The sequence below is a fragment of the Coregonus clupeaformis genome, chromosome 1 (assembly GCF_020615455.1).
Source record: "Coregonus clupeaformis isolate EN_2021a chromosome 1, ASM2061545v1, whole genome shotgun sequence".
Taxonomy (NCBI): domain Eukaryota; kingdom Metazoa; phylum Chordata; class Actinopteri; order Salmoniformes; family Salmonidae; genus Coregonus; species Coregonus clupeaformis.
Genome location: NC_059192.1, coordinates 16,217,085 through 16,236,169, shown reverse-complemented (window position 1 = coordinate 16,236,169; position 19,085 = coordinate 16,217,085). Strand labels below are relative to the sequence as shown.

The following is a 19,085-nucleotide window of genomic DNA, read 5'->3' as shown; positions in this document are numbered from 1 at the left end:
CTATCAATTATTGGATTAGTTTCAATGTAAGGGGAAAAACTTCAGCACATTGCTGAGCTACTTTAGGAGTGGTGAGCTCATCTGAAAATGATTCCTAACCACAAAACAGGATTTTGATAACGTCCCACAGTCCCACAGTTTTGTTTCATTTTCCAGAAGCACAGCTTTATTCCCTCCCGTTTCACCTCGCTCTCTCTGTGGTCATACAGTCCATCTCTCTCATTCACCTCCTTCACCCCATCCATCGCCTCCTCTTTTACCATTTTGCACTATTCTCTCCATTCAGCTCACATTTTGCGCAATCACCAATGTGTTTTAAAATAGTTCTGATTCATTATTGTCTAACCATTTTATTTTTACATCATTTTACATTTATCTTAAATAATTTGATCTCTATTTCCTGTGATCTGTCTGTCTGTGATGTCTGTTGATGATGTCTGTCTATGATGTTTGTCATGTCTGTCTGTCTGTCTGTCTGTCTGTCTGTCTCTCTCAGTTCGGTCTGTCTTTCCGTCTCTCTCATCATGATCATCACCACTCTCTTCCTCCATGTAATCTGTCATTTGTCTCTTGCACTTCTCCTCAGCCAAATATAAGTATAATGGATATGTCAGATCACGTAAGTGTGTTTCTCTGTCCCTCCCCATCCTTGCTTCTGCGACCAACCCCACCCAAACCCCTCCTCATGTTTAGACCTGTACTAGTCGCCTCGCCATATCACCCCCCCCAAGTATTAATACAATGTTTTGGTTTGGTTTTTGTTCTCCACGTTTAGTTCTAGAACGCAAAGCTACCATCTTAAAGTCTCTGCTGTACATTATGTGAATTGATGCAGTGGCCCTTGACACTAATAACAGAGTTTGTCCACAATGATGATGTGTAAATTAATCTTATGTCTGTCATTTTATAAGCTCCCCTTCCTTCTTACATCAGAAATGCATAGATAACGTCACTATATTCTCACTAATTGACCTAGCTAATTCAGTACAAAACAGATGCCTCCCTAACTGTATAACATATGTCCTTTATATATATACTTAACATACAGTATATTTGTAGTAATTTATTTAAGATCCATGCTATTGTTCTTTGACGTTATGTTCAGCCCAATAAGGTTGTGTTTGTATTGTGCTGCGTTGAGCAGCAGAGGGCGCTACGGCACCAGGGAAAACGGGAAGTCAAAAAGAGACCTGCGTTCGGTTCAAAGCAGATTGCAATTTAGGTAAATCTCTCAGTATAAAGTATAGCGTTGACCAAATGTACTCTTTTCTATCCTGTTTCATATAGATAATGTGAATGTTCAATGCTGTTTGTTTGTTATAACATTATTTTTTCCAGTTTTCATACAGTTTTTTAATAACCATTTCAGATGCTTACTGTATAATACACTGCTTTCTGTGTTTGACATAACTACAGAAGTACTGTATGATTCCATAACAAAATAACTGTAATGATAATATTAATGTTAACAATATTATAAAATAATATGAATAATACAGAAATGCTAGTAATGCAATCCATAATAGTCCATAATGTTACACAGCAAAAAATACCACAAAATACTATGATACCAATGTACTATCCAGCACCGGTAAGCCTAATATTAATACACACATCAAACTTAGCTCAGATACAATAAACAAACAACAATATCTTCAACAGTATTCTCTCTGCTGTCTTTTCCTATCTGTGATTTGCATAGGACCCTGATGGGGGCTTGCATGCGTGATGTCCCCGTCTTGTGATTAGCATTTCTGGTAGGGACAGTTGCCGTCTGGGCTGTTCTGAGTGCACAGTGGACCTGCCAGGGTGTGTGAACGTGCTCTAATGCTGCGCGTGTTTGACAAGGGCCAGATGAATCCAGGAGCTATCGGTGGCGCTCCGTAAATCAAGGAGGCAGCTGACGGCTGGGATAAACCTCTGTTTAGTGCCCTGGGGGGGTGGGGGGGACCGGCCAAGACCATGACCGCGACACACGCCACGACACACACAACAACCTAACAACCTACTCTACCAACCGACTAACCAGCAGGAGGACAAGAGAACACTTCCCCTGCGCTCCCCCACTTTGAAGACCAACTATTTGGTTTACCTCCCTTTCTTAAACCTCTTTCCCTCCTCTTTTCCTCCTCTTTTCCTTTCCCTCCTCTTTTCCTCTCCCTCCTCTTTCCCTCCTCTGTTCCTCTCCCTCCTCTTTCCCTCCTCTTTTCCTCTCCCTCCTCTTTCCCTCCTCTTTCCCTCTCCCCCTCTTTCCCTCTCCCTCCTCTTTCCCTCCTCTTTTCCTCTCCCTCCTCTTTCCCTCCTCTTTCCCTCTCCCCCCTCTTTCCCTCTCCCTCCTCTTTCCCTCCTCTTTTCCTTGTTGTCTCCTATCCTTTTTTTTTGCTTTCCATTCTTTTCTTTTCCTCCCTTCTGTGTGTGTTCAGAGAACAATTATAATAGAAATCATTCCACTGTGGTTTTAAATGTGCATTTCCATCTACCAATACCGTAAGACAGTATTCTGTGGATTTGTCCCCTACATTTGCCTGTAGAGGGGTTTGGGAAATAATTTGGCCTGACTATTTTCAGACAGGCTGTGTTACTTCTTTGTTCTAACACGCTTTGTAGCTAAATGGAAAGAGAGGGAGAAAAAAGCAGAAAAAGCTTTTAATTAATTCATGTTTATTAGGAATGGCAAAGCAAATGTCATATTGAACATTTTATTTTAAGCGTATGCCAAGTGCCTAAGTGGTGCTAAGTAAAACCGAGGTGTCATCGTCAATTACTGAAAAAATGATGGCTGCTTTCATGGCACACATACAGGCCCTTCTCAAGTCATCTTCAAGGGGGAAATAAATGGTCCAACAATGAAATTCACATTAACTTTTCCCCCTTAAAATATTTAGTGATTCATTCACATGCAGGGGAAATTATTAATAATTTATAGAACATTGTTTTAATAAGGATTTATTTTGTGTCAGTGTTTGTAACTGCGTATTAGCATGTTTACTGTACATGTTTAAAAAAATAAGCAGAAATGTAATCCATAACATTTATCCTAAAATGTATATATCTGCTGAATATAATGACATGTAGCTTTTTTTAACACACAAGCTGCATTCAATTTAATATTTTACGGCACAAGATAGTAAAGTAAATACCATTGTCATTCTATCTATCTAGGAATCTGTCTCCCCAGCCTTTCTTTTTTCACTCTGTTTATTCTCCATTGTTTGACAGTGAAGGATGAAGTTAGATCATCTTTACAAAACCGATCGATTAAAATTGCCAACTGCACCTCCTCCTCCAACTGCACCTCGCCCTCCTCCACCATCACCTCTAATGCCATGCATCCCCAAGCACCGCCTCGCCCCTCCCTCCACCAGAACCCCCCGGCCCCCCAGGGAGAGGCCACCGCCGTACCCCTCGTTAATAACCGTAAAGGAAGCCTGCTTCTTCCGGGGGTGGGGCTGGGTCTTGGGCCCCACAGGGGGTTCCGCGTCAGTATCTCAGGCCCCGGCAGGGGGGACACGGCTGGCAGGGTCCTGGCCGAACAGAGCAGGCTGAACCGGGCCCGCAGCCTGCCGGTGAAATACTGTTACCACCCCAGTAACGCATCTCTGCACGGCCACAGCAGCAGGTTCTGTAGGTTGACCCCCTTACCAGGATGCATCAGTCCCTGTCAGTCCCTAACACCCTGTACTGTCCTGTACTGTCACCCTGCGTCCGTCGCCTGCCTGCATGCGGGTTTCACTGAGCTGCTACTAGATGCTGCTGCTAGTTGTAAATACCACCACCGCCGGCGCCACTGCTGCTGCTTTGCATGAAGGCAGTTCTCATACGCTCACTAATGCAACACGCAGTGCTGTGTGTGTGGCTGCTATGTAATAGGACTAGTGGATGACTTTGAAGGGTTATTGGTACCTGGCGTAGTGATAGAACACATGTAGTCCTTAGTCCACCTGCAAATAGAGGAATTTATACAATGTGTTACTGTTTTATTGCATTTTTATAAATGCCCTGTGAAGTTTGGGTAGTTTTGATTTATTTGTTATTATATTTAAGTGATGTGGTGATAGGGAAATCGCTAACCTGATCATTGAGCCAACAACAGTCTGCTATATCAGTCTCAGAGAGATTTGTGTAGATAGCAGTTTAGTTTTCAAAGTACTGTAATGTCAATGCTACAGTAACAGTCACACACAAGCTGTGATCCCCATGATGCAGTGCAGAACATGTTGTTTCATTGTTGATTATCTGAGTTTCGTTGTTGTGCTTCAATCACACTCGTTTTTAACATAACTGATCTATCACAAGGCCAAGGACATGAAACTGGCTAGGCCCAGAGATATGAGCCTGGATGTATCCACTAATATAGAACAATAAGCCAATCAATGAAGGGAAGTAATATTTTATTCTGTGATATTTTCACAAAGTGGATTAGACTAGAGAGAGATGCATTTGTAAAGTGGAAGCGCTTTCTTGTAATATTAGCTACTCAGGACGCTACATTTGCGAAGCGGAAATGTCAGAGAATGGCATTTTCTTAGGAGGCAAAGTCACATTTATATATTTTATTAGTGCAATTAGGTGACAGTCTAGAAGGGATGCTCAGACAGAAATGAAATGTGCTCGGCGCATTCAGCGCTTGCAGCAACGCAACATTGATTTGCATTAATATCATGCTGTGGTATTGATTTCTAACCAAAGCACTAATACAGGGTTTGAAGTGACAGTGGCTTTGGCATTTGTGTGCTGTGGAGAATGCAGAGTGGATAAGAAGAGTGCCTGGGTGTCTGACTCTTAAAGCCCTTGGAACTCACAGACAGATGGTAAAAAAAGATCAGACTGGTGTTAGCTAAACTGAACGTCTTTAGAGTAGTGGGCCTGGATTTCTCTCTAGCTGTATTTTTCTCTTAGTCTTCTGTCTGTCTGGGTTGGGAGAAAAGTTTTAATCTCCTGCAGAGTGAGGAGTAGCTGAGAGGAAAATAAACTTCTATCAGATCAAGCTAATCTAAAACTTCACTGTGCTGTCTGACTTTAGTACAGTGGCCCGGAGAGAAATAATTATTTTAAAAAGTTATAGATATTTGTTAATTTTTTTTGTGATGCTCAGCAAGTTTGTTCCTTAAGTATCTTTAAAACGTGTTATATTCATAATAATGCATACATCCTAGATTACTGAGTGTTTGCAAGGCCAGTAATTTTCTCAGATATTTCTGTTATTTTAAAGTTCTAGTTACTGTAATGTTAGGCTAATGCTAGGCTAATGCTAGGCTACTCAATCCTTTCCTGTTTGGAGGGCTGGTTGGGCATGTGATTGGCTACTCTGGGATGCTCGTGCAGTCCTGATTGGCTGAGTGTGCGTGGCATGGAGCTTAGACCTGTAGAAGAGCCATTGTGCTTCGTAGCTAGGGTTGGAAAATTGCGGTAACTTTCCCAAAATTGGATTTCTGGAAAACCTGGGAATTTGGGGAAAGTTACTTGAATTTTGAAACCCTATCCATATCTAGAGCTGGAATGATGGGGTGGGGGGTCTGCCACATTAGTCATCCATTCAAAACAACCAAATTGCACAGAATCATCCTCTCTCTCTCTCTCTCTCTCTCTCTCTCTCTCTCTCTCTCTCTCTCTCTCTCTCTCTCTCTCTCTCTCTCTCTCTCTGTGTGTCTTTATCTCTCTAGCTCTGTCATTGCTTTTGTCCACCTTGGCCTACTGACAATAACAGTCTGTCCTAGTCACATGGCCCGTATTGGCTGGCCTAGGAAAGTATTGTCACACTGATGCAGACTGCTATTGGTCCAACCACACACAGACTAGACTGGATCTAAAGATTGCCACTGGATCTAAAGACATACTGGATATAAAGTGATCCACTCCTACTGTATAGAACCTAGTCCAGAGGAACAGAACCAAAGGGGGTGGGCTTTGGTGGAGTGAGCCGATGGCAAATTTGTCAGGTCTTACTAGGTGGTATTTCTCTTCGTGTTTTTTTCTCCTGCCTTTCTCAAATGTACCTTTGTCCGCTACTAACTAATGTGTTCTCTTTCTGACGGTCTTCTCTCTGACTCTGACATATTGTTATTTTTGTATGAGTTTTTTGTTGTTGGTGTTGAGTTTATTTTGCTATGGTTGATTGATTGAGTGTTGGCTTTGGTGTTCTTTGACGTGTCAGTTCCAGCTCACATTAACCTCCCCGTCTGTCCATAGCCTGACACTCTTTGCATGTGTTTGCAGTTGAAGATGAGCACCCGTCAACTCTGTCGCCCAAAAAAAAGCAGCGGAATGGAGGCATGCGAAACTCACCCAACAACTCGCCCAAAATGATGAGGTAAGACATTGATTTGATGCTTCAAACAGAAAGATAGAGAGGAAGTGTGAGGGTGGGAGGAAGGAGAGAGAAAGAAAGAGATGGATGGATGGTGGAAGGGGGGAACGAATAAGAAGGAGAGTAAGAAAGTCAGAGTGAGGAGTGGGAGAAGGAGAGACGGGTAGATGGTGGTGGTGGTGGGATGGTTGGAGAAGGAGGGGAGCCGAGCGAATGAGTGAGAGAGGAGAGGGGGAAGAAAGTGAGAGTGAGAAAAGGAGAGGACAGCTGGGCTGGCATGCTGTCAGACAGTGGGTAATGACAGAGCTGGAATATTTCTGTCATGAAAGACAGAGTCTGTGAGAGGAGGAGGAACTGTTTGAAAAACAAATCCTCTGGCTTTAAAGTGTCATCTGTCACCCCTTCACCCCCCTCCAACCCCCCTCCAGTCCCGTCCACATGTAGTCCTTAAACAACGCTGGCACTAACGACACCAGCAACCAATCAGAGTCCTCCCCGTGGTTCCTCTGCCCCGGGGCAGTGGGATCTATTGTGGGAACCCCTGCGACCACTGTTTCTGCTACTTAAGGCCATATGCGAGATGTATCATTGCAATCAAAAATGAATTTGCAATATTACCTTCCTTTTATCCTGTCCTCTGGAATTAAACTGCAGTTAATTGATTTTGAAAGATAAAAGGGTTTCGTTTTTTGTGCGGGAAGAGAGAGACAGCAGTAGGAATGGGACAGCGTGAAAATGCCGAGCGAGAGAGAGGGGAGGCTGTCCAATCGGGGTGGCATGGTGGAAGCACAGTGGTGAAGATGGGAGAGAACAGGGACACAGCATAGTTCCACTCCCTTTTAAATTAGTGATTGTTGGGGCCCTGTCTTATAAATATACAATAGACATCTCCTAATGGTGCTGTGTATTTTATAAATATACAATAGACATCTCCTAATGGTGCTGTGTATTTTTGTCATGCAAGTCACAAAATGTTTGGAGTTGAAGAGCATATATTTAAGGCATCATATAGCATTCGATCTTTAAAAAACATCTCTTAAAATTTTATAAAAAGTACTATGAAAGCATACATAGGGATACAGTAAAATGTATGTGCTTTTCTCGATCAAATGACTGTTTCAGAACTATCTTTCACTCACAAGAGATTCTTAAACTATTATGAAAAAAATAATGAAAGATTCTATAATTATGTTTGCAAATTTCTTCTCACAAAAGTAACTCATTTTCTCATATCTTTGTGTCAATTGGTAGAAAGGGTGGTGCTGTTCATTTAAACATTGTCTTTTAGTTAATAGGATAGTTTTCTGTGTACTGTATGTTCTCTGCAAAGCTAAATCGATTCCTTTAGTGTGCTTTGTGTGGAAGAGGTCCCATTAGGGCACCTTTGAACAGCATCCAAAATAAGTCCTTTGATTTATTGTAGGTACTACTTGTCCACGGGGTGGTTCTACTAAGCTAACATATGGAATTGTTTTAAGATGGTCATAGCAAGGATCATTTAGCTATTTGATTTGGAGTTTTAGGACCCCTTAAGGTATATCCCCAAAAAAATATTTACAAAAATATTTGATAAAACATTAAATTTGGCCTTACTGCTGTTAGCCCATAGAAACACATTGAATAACAGATTCATACATGGATGAACAGATAGTCCCCCAAAAATTTTAAAGAATGATCTGAGAGATATATAAGAAGAAAGATCAGGAACCACAAAAGTAATTATTTGACAAGTAATTTTAAGCACTAAACTATCTACATTCATTTTTTAAACTGGTACCTGGCTACATTCAGACTAGCCTTGTGAGGCTTGTGGGCGTCCTAGAGCAAAAAATTAACGTGTTCGTGAGAGTCTCGTATTTCCATAGAGGGGTCATAGTAGTCTGTAGGCCAAACCGTTCGGACGCTACAGACGTTTTCATGAGAAGACCGATTTTCATGATGTCTCATGGTCTGGTAAACACCGCTCTAGCTCTGCCACCTTTCACCGCAGATGCAGAAGGGCAATATCTCTCGCTTAAACTGACAGATTTCGATGGGGATTTTTTTTTTAATGCTAATTAGATTTCAGCGGGGGAGCGGACATCGACCTTAGGGGATTTAAAAAGAGGAAACTGATACAAAAGAGAGAGAAATTGGCACGCTTCCAGCTAACTGCTAGTTTATATGGCTGCTTAGTTTTTGTTTCCTAACTTAAAGCAATAAACCTTTTTTTTCTCTCGTTCTCTCCTCTGCTGAGGAGATGGTCCCTGTTTGCCATGTAATATATGCATCTCCACTTTGATCTTGCAGTGATAATAATTCTTGGGAGTTATTTACTTGGTTTTAAAAAACGCTTCAAAGCGGTGTCAAAGTTGTCTCTGCTTTAGGGCTGCTTCTGTATTCTGCTGGCTCTTGGGTGCTGTGGATGACAGGTCCTCTGTTCTAGGTGTAGGCTTTTTCAAGTCATAGCCCTCAGCAAAACATCAGATTACCCAGCGCCGACCACAGCATCCCCCCCAATGCCTGTCAATATATATATGATACCATATATATTAAATAAGCTTTACAAGTTGGATTTTATGCGCAATGAAAAGTGATTGTTTGAGGTAGCCTTAGGGACACTTTACTCTACAAGCAAGGAGGGGAAAAAACGCAGCAAAGAGAGCGAGCTAGCGAGAGAGCGAGAGAGCGTATACCATATCTAGTCTGGTTTTTACAGGACTTGCTGCCTGAAGGCCTTTGTAAATAAATAATGATCAACAGATTGGCTGTGGGTTTTTGAAAATCATGCCTTTGTCAGTTTGCATGATGGGTAGAATTTTCAAAGCGAGAGGCTGCCTTCATAGCCTGCTGGAGAGGGATTGGGGGAGCACACATCCCAAGCTAGCGACTGCCGAATGATGCAGTGGAATAACTCAACTCTGTTTAGAAATATACACTGAGGGAGAGAGGGAGAGGGCAATTTCTCTTCTGATAGGGGCTGTCTCTCATTGCCTAGGCTACTGTACAGTTAGGCCTTTTCTTTAGAGAAGGCAGTTAAATGCAAATACGGTGCCCTCCGTAATTATTGGGACAGTGAAGCATTTTTTATTCTTTTGGCTCTATACTCCAAAAGTTCGATTTTAAATAAAACAATGACTATGAGGTTAAATTGCAGATTGTCAGCTTTCATTTGAGGGTATTTAAATCCATATCAGGTGAACCGTTTAGAAACTACAGCACTTTTTGTAAATAGTCCCCCCATTTTTTAAGACCAAAAGTATTGGGACAAATTCACTTATGTGTATTAAAGTAGTAAAAAGTTGAGTATTTGGTCCCATATTCATAGCACGCAATGACTACATCAAGCTTGTGACTCTACAAATTTGTTGGATGCATTTCATTTGCTGTTTGTTTTGGTTGTGTTCCAGATTATTTTGTTCCCAATATAAATTAATGGTAAATAATGAAGTGTCACATTTATTGTAAATAAGAATAGAGTATGTTTCTAAACACTTCTAAATTAATGTGGATGCTACCATGATTACGGATAATCCTGAATGAATCGTGAATAATGATGAGTGAGAAAGTTACAGATGCATATCATACCCCTAAGACATGCTAACCTCTCACTATTATAATAACAGGGGAGGTTAGCATTTTTTGGGGGGTATGATATTTATGCCTCTAACTTTCTCACTCATCATTATTCAAGATTCATTCAGGATTGTTTGATTTCAAATCCAAACGTTTGGAGTATAGATCCAAAATAATAAAAAATGCTTCACTGTCCCAATAATTACGGAGGACACTGTATGTTGCAATGTACAGTACATTTACACTGGTCATTATCTAGCCAATTTAATATGAATGTTCTACAAAATGTTTTTGTATTGTAAGATACAGTATAATATCCATAGCATCTTAAGCTAACACACACACTTTACTGTAAGCTGATACAGTACAAGAAGGACAGTTACCCCCGACAGGGAAAGCCAACACAGCACTGGATAGATATCTGATATCTGAAAATGTTAGTCTGGGGGCCAGCTCAGCCTGTGCAAATATAAAGTAATTTCCCAATCAGCCAATCAGAAGTGTCATTGAGCTAACGAGCTGTGTTCGGCGTTGCACGCATTCCTCGCCAACCGTGCTCCTGGACAGGAAATAACACCATTCTCACAGACCCTTTTGATGGGTCACGAGACGCGTCTAATTGGGGTACAGTCAGGACACACGTTCGCCACGCGTATATCTCCTGGCGTGGTGTGGCTGACGCAAATGTCATGCCTGCTACCGTCCAGTTCACCCTGGTTGGTTCTAGGGTAGAGGAGAGAGAGTAGAGGAGAGAGGAGAGTAGAGGGGAGGAGGAGGGGAGAAAAAGAGTGCAGAGGAAAGGACGAGAGGAAATAGGAGAGGAGGGAGATGAGAAGAAGGGAGAGGAAGGGAAGCGAGGCAAGAGAAGGGTTACAGGGCTCTTGACAAACAGGAAGACAGGCAGGCAGTCACACCGCTGACAGTTGTGTGAAAGATAGCTGTCTTTGGCAGTGGAGGAGGAGGAGGTGCCTGCCTGCCTGCCTGCACCAGTCAGCCCCCACGTGCCCAGATTGAAGTGACAGGGGCTCATGGAGAGTGAGTGGTGCAACATGCGGCTCAGAATGAAATATTCAGCCTGGGTGTAAAAGCACTAAATGTTGTCATAGTGTGAGAGTGTGTGAGAGTGTGAGAGAGAGAGTGAGAGAGAGAGTGAGAGAGAGTGAGAGAGAGAGAGAGAGAGAGTGAGAGAGAGAGAGAGAGTGAGAGAGAGAGAGAGAGAGAGAGAGAGAGAGACTAATTGACACATCTTTCATGTGATATTTCTTGCAATGGAATGAACAGAGAGAGTTTGATTGAGGAAATGTGCTGTATGTCCCGTGATGTTTTCTCACACTTTATGCCAATGTCACCCTCATAAAGAGTGCTTTTTGCGTCTCTTTTGATATTTTAAGTAGAAATTGTGCACCAACATTTCATTTTAAAAGCATGTTATATTAAATGAATGCCCTTTAATATAGACCACATATAAAATTCAATAAATCAGATTTTTAATATAAGTAAAAACTTGCTTAAGTGCCAAAATTCAGCATTTTGACATGTCCCTTCATGCACCCTCTGTGACTTCTAGGAAGATTTTAACCCACTTAACACAAACATTTCTCCAAGTTTTCACCATCATTATGAAGCCCTAGTTATTTTGTAGCTTTGAAAGATTATTATGTATTATTATTATTTAATTGTGCAATTGTCTGGTGTTTTGTGGTGGAAAACTGAGCAGATTTTATTAAGTTGAACATGTGCTCTTCATGACAGAATGTTAAAATTAGGTGAAATATATACAGTGAGGGGAAAAAAGTATTTGATCCCCTGCTGATTTTGTACGTTTGCCCACTGACAAAGAAATGATCAGTCTATAATTTTAATGGTAGGTTTATTTGAACAGTGAGAGACAGAATAACAACAAAAAAATCCAGAAAAACGCATGTCAAAAATGTTATAAATTGATTTGCATTTTAATGAGGGAAATAAGTATTTGACCCCCTCTCAATCAGAAAGACTTCTGGCTCCCAGGTGTCTTTTATACAGGTAACGAGCTGAGATTAGGAGCACTCTTAAAGGGAGTGCTCCTAATCTCAGTTTGTTACCTGTATAAAATACACCTGTCCACAGAAGCAATCAATCAATCAATCAGATTCCAAACTCTCCACCATGGCCAAGACCAAAGAGCTCTCCAAGGATGTCAGGGACAAGATTGTAGACCTACACAAGGCTGGAATGGGTTACAAGACCATCACCAAGCAGCTTGGTGAGAAGGTGACAACAGTTGGTGCGATTATTCGCAAATGGAAGAAACACAAAATAACTGTCAATCTCCCTCGGCCTGGGGCTCCATGCAAGAGCTCACCTCGTGGAGTTGCAATGATCATGAGAACGGCGAGGAATCAGCCCAGAACTACACGGGAGGATCTTGTCAATGATCTCAAGGCAGCTGGGACCATAGTCAACAAGAAAACAATTGGTAACACACTACGCCGTGATGGACTGAAATCCTGCAGCGCCCGCAAGGTCCCCCTGCTCAAGAAAGCACATATACAGGCCCGTCTGAAGTTTGCCAATGAACATCTGAATGATTCAGAGGAGAACTGGGTGAAAGTGTTCAGATGAGCATCAACTCAACTCGCCGTGTTTGGAGGAGGAGGAATGCTGCCTATGACCCCAAGAACACCATCCCCACCGCCAAACATGGAGGTGGAAACATTATGCTTTGGGGGTGTTTTTCTGCTAAGGGGACAGGACAACTTCACCGCATCAAAGGGACGATGGACGGGGCCATGTACCGTCAAATCTTGGGTGAGAACCTCCTTCCCTCAGCCAGGGCATTGAAAATGGGTCGTGGATGGGTATTCCAGCATGACAATGACCCAAAACACACGGCCAAGGCAACAAAGGAGTGGCTCAAGAAGAAGCACATTAAGGTCCTGGAGTGGCCTAGCCAGTCTCCAGACCTTAATCCCATAGAAAATCTGTGGAGGGAGCTGAAGGTTCAAGTTGCCAAACGTCAGCCTCAACCTTAATGACGGAGAAGATCTGCAAAGAGGAGTGGGACAAAATCCCTCCTGAGATGTGTGCAAACCTGGTGGCCAACTACAAGAAACGTCTGACCTCTGTGATTGCCAACAAGGGTTTTGCCACCAAGTATTAAGTCATGTTTTGCAGAGGGGTCAAATACTTATTTCCTCTCATTAAAATGCAAATCAATTTATAACATTTTTGACATGCGTTTTTCTGGATTCTTTTGTTGTTATTCTGTCTCTCACTATTCAAATAAACCTACCATTAAAATTATAGACTGATCATGTCTTTGTCAGTGGGCAAAACGTACAAAATCAGCAGGGGATCAAATACTTTTTTCCCTCACTGTATATATATTTTTTACCAAGTTACAATACCCAAAAGGTACTCAATTGGTGGAACGGCCCAGATATACTGTAAGACATAGGCATTATTTGCCTGTTTTGTAAATATAGAGTTAATATTAATTTTAGCATTTTCAGGACATCCTTAGTGTTCTAACTTGTTCTTGTGTGCTTTGCAGACGATGGCTTTGTGAACATGTAAGGGTTTTTGAGGTGATACTGACAGAGAGAGAGCTATTTCCCTGTAGCCACATGGTAGACACTAGACAGACAGAAGCCTTTGTAGTCTGGCCCCTGGCTATCAGCTCAAAGCTACACTCTCTGACCCAGTGTTTCTCAATCCAGTCCTCGGGGACCCCCATGGGGTGCACATTTTTGTTCTATCACAGCACTAACACGGCTGATTTAATTACTGTAAGCAGCCTAGGTCACCAAGCCATTGCTTAGTTGAATCAGGTGTGTTGGTGCCGGGATAGAATAAAAATGCCTACACACCAATTCAAAATCCTTCCTTTTATATTCAGTCAGAATGAGCCCGCGATATCGCATTCAGAGAAGGAGCTTCGCTCGCCAATTGTCTGTATTGGAAACCCTTTCAGAGGACATCCCAGATCATGTCTTGTAGAATGAGTACAAACATTTACATTTACATTTTACATTTTAGTCATTTAGCAGACGCTCTTATCCAGAGCGACTTACAGTTAGTGAATACATATTTTTTTTATACTGGCCCCCCGTGGGAATCGAACCCACAACCCTGGCGTTGCAAACGCCATGCTCTATCAACTGAGCTACATCCCTGCCGGCCATTCCCTCCCCTACCCTGGACGACGCTGGGCCAATTGTGCGCCGCCCATGAGTCTCCCGGTCGCGGCCGGCGGCGACAGAGCCTGGATTCGAACCAGGATCTCTAGTGGCACAGTTAGCACTGCGATGCAGTGCCTTAGACCACTGCGCCACTCTAGTGACACAGCTGAACCAATATTACCAGAGTGACGGGACCCCCCCACTCTTCCATGGTCAGTGTTAACGTTACACCTGATAAACTCAGTGGCCTGTCACTGTGCATCAGCCAGTTTGGAGGTGACACGCTGCTGATGAATCATTCATGGCCTTCAGTTGGGAACGCAAAATGTGATTGGGCAAATTCCTGAAATATTTAAAGTGCGGTCCTGTTAGAGCTTTTACTGTTGGTAGCGCTGCGTCGTGAGCGAGCAGGACGGAGCTAAAAGCCGGTAATTGACGCTCCATTCTAATACCTTTGTCATCTTTGTCAGCGGTGACTAATGCTGAGCGATTTGTGCTTTTTGAGGTCGGTTTCGGTTCGATAATTAAAAAATAACTGTTTTTCGATTATTACAGAATAAACCAATTAATAAAAGTCCCATGATGGTAGTGACTGCCCATGACTGCTTAGCACTTATTAACCATCATTTAGTCACGTTACTTTACTTCAATAAAATATTTCCGTTGTCATCATCTCATCTCTATAGAGCTGCTGCCTATGCTGTCTGACAAAATCACAATTTTGTAGTTCTTCAAAGTAGATAAGACATACTGCTGAATACCAACTATCAATCACATAGATCATGTGTTTTCAGGTAGAGATACCCCGTGAAGCAACAGCTGCTCTCTATATCCCCTCACAATAGAGCATTCTTCCGTATTTTCCGTATCAGGTGTAAAAGAACACAGACCAGATTCACAATGGATTATGGTCATTGTAGTTAATTACCATGTTTTATGCGTTAAACTATCTAGAATATTGGCCTGATGGAAACTACAACTCCCTACTACATTGCACAGTTCAGGCTGGATCTGATTAATCTCTAGAGAAACTGCAATGTGCGCATAGAGCTCACAGAAAAAAACGGAACGAAATGGAATTCAAATAATTGAACCGATGTGTCAATTAGTTGTTTAAAAAACAAAAAATATCAGAAATGTTGGTTAATCGCTCAGCAAGTGACACAGTGGAAACTCAGCCCTTGCTCTCTCCCCAATGCTGCTACCAATATCCCTCAGCAACTCTGATGACTGGGTAGCTGTGTCATCTTGGGTTAGTGCAGAAAAGTGATAGTGAGTGGTGGTTTTAGGTTTCAACCAAACCTAGGTAATAATACAACACATATAAACCAAATACCATCAACTGTAACCATGGTGAGCTCATACTGTTGTGTTGTGTACCCTCAGCAGGCATGACCCTCTACTAATCCCTGGGAACGAGCAGATCGAGAACATGGACATGAATGTGAAGCAGTATGACTCCACGGGAATGTTCCACTGGTGCCCGTCTAAAGAGATTGAGAAGGTCATCCTGGTGAGTGGTTTTCTGTCTCCCTGTAGTGTTGTCATGACACCAGTATCGCGATACTCGGAAGTAGCATGGCAAGCAAACAAAACATGAAGCAGACTTAATTTCTTGAGGAAAACCGTCCTGATGTTGAGAACAAAAAAACTAACAGCCTTATGTTGTCACCCACAGTTACATTTGTTTCTTTTCCAAGCTATAGAACACAATATTTGACCAAAAGCAGGTTTTTGAAGAGTTTAGACTGCCTTGTGTTTTCCTTTTTGCCATGGATAATCGAGGATCATAGTATTGTGATACTGGTATCATGACAACCCTACTGTAGAGTTAACTGAGTTTAACCACAGTTATTAACATCCTGTGCAGGGATACAGTACCTACCCATCAACAGATATGGTAGGTGTTGTCCTACAGTACGTGTGACTCCGAAGATGATTTTCAGTTGTACAGTTTGATGATCTTACACTTTTTCCAATCATGTACATGTTTACACTGTTTTTAGCTGTGTAGTATGATAACTATTCTAATGGAGTTGGACATTATTTGCACCTATTGGGCCAAAAATGAAGTATTGTTGAGGTACGGTAGGCTCTAAAGAAACAGTTTCCCTCGCATAACAGTAACAACCACATACTAATAATGTATATCCACATTTCTCTCAATGCCTCTCTGTTGTTACAAGGTGAGTCGACTGTTTTCTATGTACTGGGTCATAGTATAAAACCACCACAAGCATGGCTTTGAAAAGCAGTTTTATACACCTTACTCCTTGACCATGTAGTGTATCAACTGCATTGAACTGTGCTGGGTTTACCTTGAGTCTAACACCTCAAAGGGTGGGACTGCACTCTGCCTCTCTCTGTTTTCTGACTGCTATGTGTTTGTCCTCTTTCTTTCTTTCTTTCTTTCTTTCTTTCTTTCTTTCTTTCTTTCTTTCTTTCTTTCTTTCTTTCTTTCTTTCTTTCTCGCTCTCATTCCCTCTCTCTCGCCCCATTATTCTCTCTCGCTCTCACGCACCCCAATATTCTCTCTCTGTCTCCATGTCTCTCTCCCTCCTCTCACTCTTTCTCTCTCCCCCTCTCTCCCCTCTCTCTCTCTCTCTCCCTACTCAGACCCGGAGTGAGGCATCCATGACGGTGTTGAGCGGCCATGTAGTGGTCTGTATATTTGGAGATGTCACGTCCGCTCTAGTGGGGCTGCGAAACTTGGTGATGCCTTTGAGAGCCAGCAACTTCCATTATCACGAGCTGAAGCCCATAGTGTTTGTGGGCTCGCTGGAGTACCTGAGGAGAGAGTGGGAAACTCTACACAACTTCCCCAAGGTCTCCATACTACCTGTGAGTACCACTGTAATATGTACGGTTACAAGCCAAAGTTATACAACTGACAACATAATGAACTTACAGTACCATACTATAGAATGTCATCAATATCAGTACTCTCTGTGAGTAGACCAGTCTAATAACGCTCCAGGATTCAATACGAAAACCCAGCTGTACCGTTGTTATTTTGAGACAGTTGACTTGTATTTTCTCAGTTGACTTATGAGATCTCTTCCCTTTGTTGCCTCGCACTGTCCGAATGGAAACAATCTAAGGTGAAGGGTAAAATGACTGTGAGCAGTGATAAAGCAGTAATATCAGTAATAGCAGTATAGCATTAATTAGTGTTATAGTATATCCTTTGTAGATTTATTTGTGATTTGTTGTGGTTGTTAGTTGGTGTTGTTGTGGCTGTTCTTGTCAATTCCACAACCGGTCCTGAATTCAATCTTCCATCAATTCAAAGCAGTGAATCCTGCCTATTCATACAGAGTTTTAAATGCACTGCAGCTGCCCTTTCTTGGCCATTTCAGATGTGAAACTCTGGCATGGCTGCCTGCTTTAGAGCTTGTTACTTCTGCCTTGACTGAGTATCAGAGAGCCCTAAGAAACCAAGGCTGTTAGCCTTCAGCGCCCACTACCCTTTAGATTAGTCCACGTCTCTGATTCCCCAGTGCCCAGTTAGATCAGCTGAATGTCACTGCCGCTAAAACTACAATACTTGTTATCTAATCTCCCAAAGCACCCCTCACTTAGTCTCTAATTAGTTTTTCTCTCCCCCTTCTCTCTCTTCTCTCTCTCTGTCCGTCTCTTTTCTTCACCGCGCCTGAAGGGTACGCCATTAAGTCGTGCAGATTTAAGGGCTGTCAACATCAACCTCTGCGACATGTGCGTGATACTGTCGGCCAATCAGAACAATATCGACGACGCCTCGCTGCAGGATAAGGAATGCATTCTGGCGTCGCTCAACATCAAGTCTATGCAGTTTGACGACAGCATCGGGCTCTTGCAGGCTAACTCCCAAGGTAAGGACTGACTGGCCTACAAGATACAATACTGTTCTGGCTGCAGGGTAGAGGAGAGGGTAAGAGAGAAGGGAGAGGATAATTTTACCACTTAAATCAGTACCTTTTTTCAGCATGGTATATAAACATGGTAAATAAAATGGAAAGTGGTGTTCAACCTCCTAAATAATATCCTTGAATGATGTGAAACCACATCACTGTTGTTACTGTATCTATGTCTGGCAGACTGAGTGGAACAGATTGTTGATGCGTTCAGACAAACAGATAAGCCTCATGTCCCATCAGGTCTCATCATATTTAACCAGCCAGTACTAATCACCAGACAGCCTTCTTCAGCTGTTCTTCATGACAGTCCACCCTGTACCTCCTCCATTCATCTATTAATCAGTCCCTCCAGGATCCTGCAGCATTTATTGTCATACTTGTGGGAAGAAATGCTTGATTTTGCTGCTTCAATTCTGACATTTTGTATGGCGATTTGCAATAATTCTATCCCAATTTGTCATGAAAATGTGCTGATTGTGAAAAAGTGTATTCACTGGCTTCACTGAACTGTTTTATCTTGTAAAAGTGCGGTGATTGGTTAAAATTGCGAGCCCTCTTTTTTTAGTGCAGTGACTGTTTTATGCGGTAGTAGCGCAGTGATTGGTCAACTTTGCAAACCATCGCATAATAGGAGGGGAATTGTTGAGAAGGAAAAACATTTTGCGATCAGAAAATCCTGGAGAGACTGAATCTTATGCATAGATGGACCAACTAACTTCAAAGAAAATGTGCCAAGCACTTTCACATGATTTAGGAGAATGTCAATGCAGTTATTTCTCCTGGTCTGAGTGAGTGATGTGCTGTCGTCACAATGAGCAGACTAAATCGGAGGTCTCTGTTACTCATGGGAGCAGTATTCACAGACATGGAGGGCCTACACCAGTGGTTCCCAACCAGGGGAACAAGGACCCCTGGTGGTACTTGGCTTATCCACAGGGGGGTACTTGATAAGACTCCTGAGACCATAGGCTTACTCGTAAAAATGCACGAGGGGGTGCTCCAGGGGTGCTCCAGGGGTGCTCCAGGGGTGCTCCGGGCAGAGCAAAATTAAGTTGGTGGTACAGTGACCAAAAAAGGTTGGGAACCAATGGCCTATCACAGTGGTCGATTGATGAAGCCTATTGTTATCAATGAGTTTGTCTTATATCATCTGTATCCATTCCA

At 42.4% G+C, this 19,085-nt stretch overlaps 1 protein-coding gene across 23 annotated transcripts in view; it reads left to right on the top strand.

Annotated features, from left to right (window-relative positions):
• The window catches only part of LOC121574320 (calcium-activated potassium channel subunit alpha-1), a 251,192-nt gene that overhangs the window by 207,842 nt on the left and 24,265 nt on the right, over positions 1 to 19,085 (top strand). For 18 of the 23 annotated variants that reach the window (XM_041887001.2, XM_041886997.2, XM_041886964.2 and 15 more), the window contains 4 exons: positions 6,217 to 6,310; positions 15,415 to 15,538; positions 16,642 to 16,866; positions 17,684 to 17,876. In XM_041887001.2, coding sequence (XP_041742935.1) covers positions 6,217 to 6,310; positions 15,415 to 15,538; positions 16,642 to 16,866; positions 17,684 to 17,876 — 636 coding nt within the window. Of the gene's footprint in view, positions 1 to 586; positions 620 to 1,144; positions 1,223 to 6,216; positions 6,311 to 15,411; positions 15,539 to 16,641; positions 16,867 to 17,683; positions 17,877 to 19,085 lie in introns of all 23 variants that reach the window. The other 5 variants (XM_041886943.2, XM_041886984.2, XM_041886969.2 and 2 more) reach the window with 3 other exon arrangements.